Source organism: Lolium perenne, chromosome 2 (genome assembly GCF_019359855.2).
Source record: "Lolium perenne isolate Kyuss_39 chromosome 2, Kyuss_2.0, whole genome shotgun sequence".
In the NCBI taxonomy this organism is placed as follows: Eukaryota; Viridiplantae; Streptophyta; class Magnoliopsida; order Poales; family Poaceae; genus Lolium; species Lolium perenne.
Window position 1 is genome coordinate 298552992 of NC_067245.2, and position 2306 is coordinate 298555297.

Genomic DNA, 2306 nt, shown 5'->3' on the forward strand with positions numbered 1-2306 from the left:
CAACATGATTGCGATAATCCATAGATAGATTGTGCTACGCACGTTCAGTTCCAAGCTGGTCCCTCAACGCAGCTCTCGTCGGCCAAACAAAAGAGTATTCCTGAAACATTCCTTGCGCGCACGATCGTTCTTCAGAGTACAGACGCCGAGTTATAGCTCTAGGCTTAACCTATAAATAGGCCGCAGAGCAGCGCCTTGTAATCACCTTAAGCTCACAAGATACACCACCGGGATCAACCAGCGCGAGCTACCCAGCGACAATAATGGCAAAGCTCGCCGCCGCCCTGACTGTCCTCGCACTGGTCGCCTGCGTGGCTCCTCCGTGCCAAGCAGGCTACGGGTATCCCAACCCTGTGCCTTCCAGCCCGAGTGCACCAAGTCCTCCACCACCGACGCCGATTACACCTAGTCCTGCTCCGCCCTCCCCGATTGCACCATCTACTCCACCACCGAATACACCTCCACCGCCCACTCCGAGCTCACCTGCACCGGGGCTCGCCGTTGGCTATTACCAGAATACATGCTACCGTGCCGAAGACATCGTGAGAGAGGCCGTGCGCAACGCCAGCAAGGGCATCATGGCGGGGCTCATCCGTCTATTCTTTCATGACTGCTTCGTCAGGGTAAGACATCGACGCTGATACGCATATATATACTGTTTGATACACTGGTTGAAACATATGGGTTTGATGTGCGTGTGTACTTATGGATCATGGATGCACGATGGTTTGCGTACAGGGTTGCGATGCATCCGTGTTGCTGGATACGGCCGACCCGAACAGTGCGACAGAGAAGTTTGGCATCCCAAACCTGAGCTTGCGTGGCTTTGAAGTGATTGACGCGGCAAAGGCCAAGATTGAGAAGGAGTGCGGCACCGTCGTGTCATGTGCCGACATTGTGGCCTTCGCCGGACGTGACGCCACCTACTTCCTCAGCAACAACAAGGTCTTCTTCGACATGCCTGCCGGCCGCTATGATGGCCGTGTGTCCCTCATAAACGAGACACTCATCAACCTCCCCCCTCCCTTCGCCACCGTGGCTCAGCTCAAGGCCGGGTTTGCATCCAAAGGACTCACCGCCGACGAGATGGTAACCCTCTCCGGCGCGCACACCGTAGGGATCTCCCACTGCTCATCCTTCTCAAACCGCCTCACCTCAAACTCCTCCGACATGGACCCCAATCTGAAAAGCACTCTGCAAGAGGAATGCCGGTCAAATAATGGCAGTGACAACACGGTGGTACAAGACATCAATACCCCTGACAAGTTGGACAACCAGTACTACAAGAACGTGCTCAGCCATAAGGTGCTCTTTGACTCTGACGCCACGCTATTGACGGCGATAGACACTAGCAACGCGGTGAGTGCAAACGCTAAGGATACAAACCAGTGGGAAGAGAAGTTCAAGGCGGCGATGGTGAAGATGGGTGCTATTGATGTCAAGACAATTGCTAACGGCGAGATTAGGAGGAGTTGCCGTGTCTTGAACACCAACTAGATCGGTTAGCTGATCAGATTCATGGCGAAACTTTCTATGCTTGAGTTATTATTATTTTTAACAGTACACTCGCACTTTCTCGTGTGCAGTACTATCTGGATCCCCTTTTATTATTTATTTTATTTTCCTTTCCTAATGTTGTATTGATTTTTCCATTGGATTGGTATTGTAACAGTTTGTTCTTGACCATTTTGTCATGAAAGGTATTTGTATAGAAATGCATAATACTACTGGTTATTTAATTATTAGGGTCCATTGTTCATTGTACATCTATCTTACTTTGCATAAGAAGAGCACATATTTCTTAGGATTAATTGACCCTTGCTTAGTTATGGGCTAGAGTACACGGCACATGAAGAACTAGAGGAAGAATTTGCGACCCCTTGAATTTGTTACGCCTGCATGTGCCTCTTTGAGCCTCCTACAGGCTCGAGGGCTACTGGTGGGATCATTGGTAATCGGGTACCCAGAGATGGATAAACATCAGCCTGCCGGACAAGGCTAGACCCAGACTTCAGCGGCAGAGTGCCAAGCCCGTACTCGCCAAGCGCACCAATAGACCAGCCCCACAATAGCTGGCTAGCAAAATCACATGGCTAAAGGTCCAAGAGGCCCGCACCATAGAACTCGGGACCCGTGACATCAGGCATGACGCACATCTGCCGATGGAACCAGATAGCTCACGCCCAGGCACGTCCCTGGCCATCCTAGCAAGGCATGACCCCTCGCTAAGTCACAACGGTCCTTCGGCCAGCGGATTCATCCCTGAGGGCACGAAAGTCCTCGATGACCTCGCCTAAAGTAGAACG

At 51.6% G+C, this 2306-nt stretch overlaps 1 protein-coding gene across 1 annotated transcript; it reads left to right on the forward strand.

The window, feature by feature from the left end:
* Positions 1 to 220: 220 nt before the first annotated feature.
* On the forward strand, positions 221 to 1745 carry LOC127330664 (peroxidase 2). The gene is made up of 2 exons (XM_051356798.2): positions 221 to 623; positions 739 to 1745. The coding sequence occupies exons 1-2, from the start codon at positions 264 to 266 to the stop codon at positions 1495 to 1497; spliced, it is 1119 nt and encodes a 372-aa protein (XP_051212758.1). The 5' UTR covers positions 221 to 263; the 3' UTR covers positions 1498 to 1745.
* Positions 1746 to 2306: the final 561 nt, after the last annotated feature.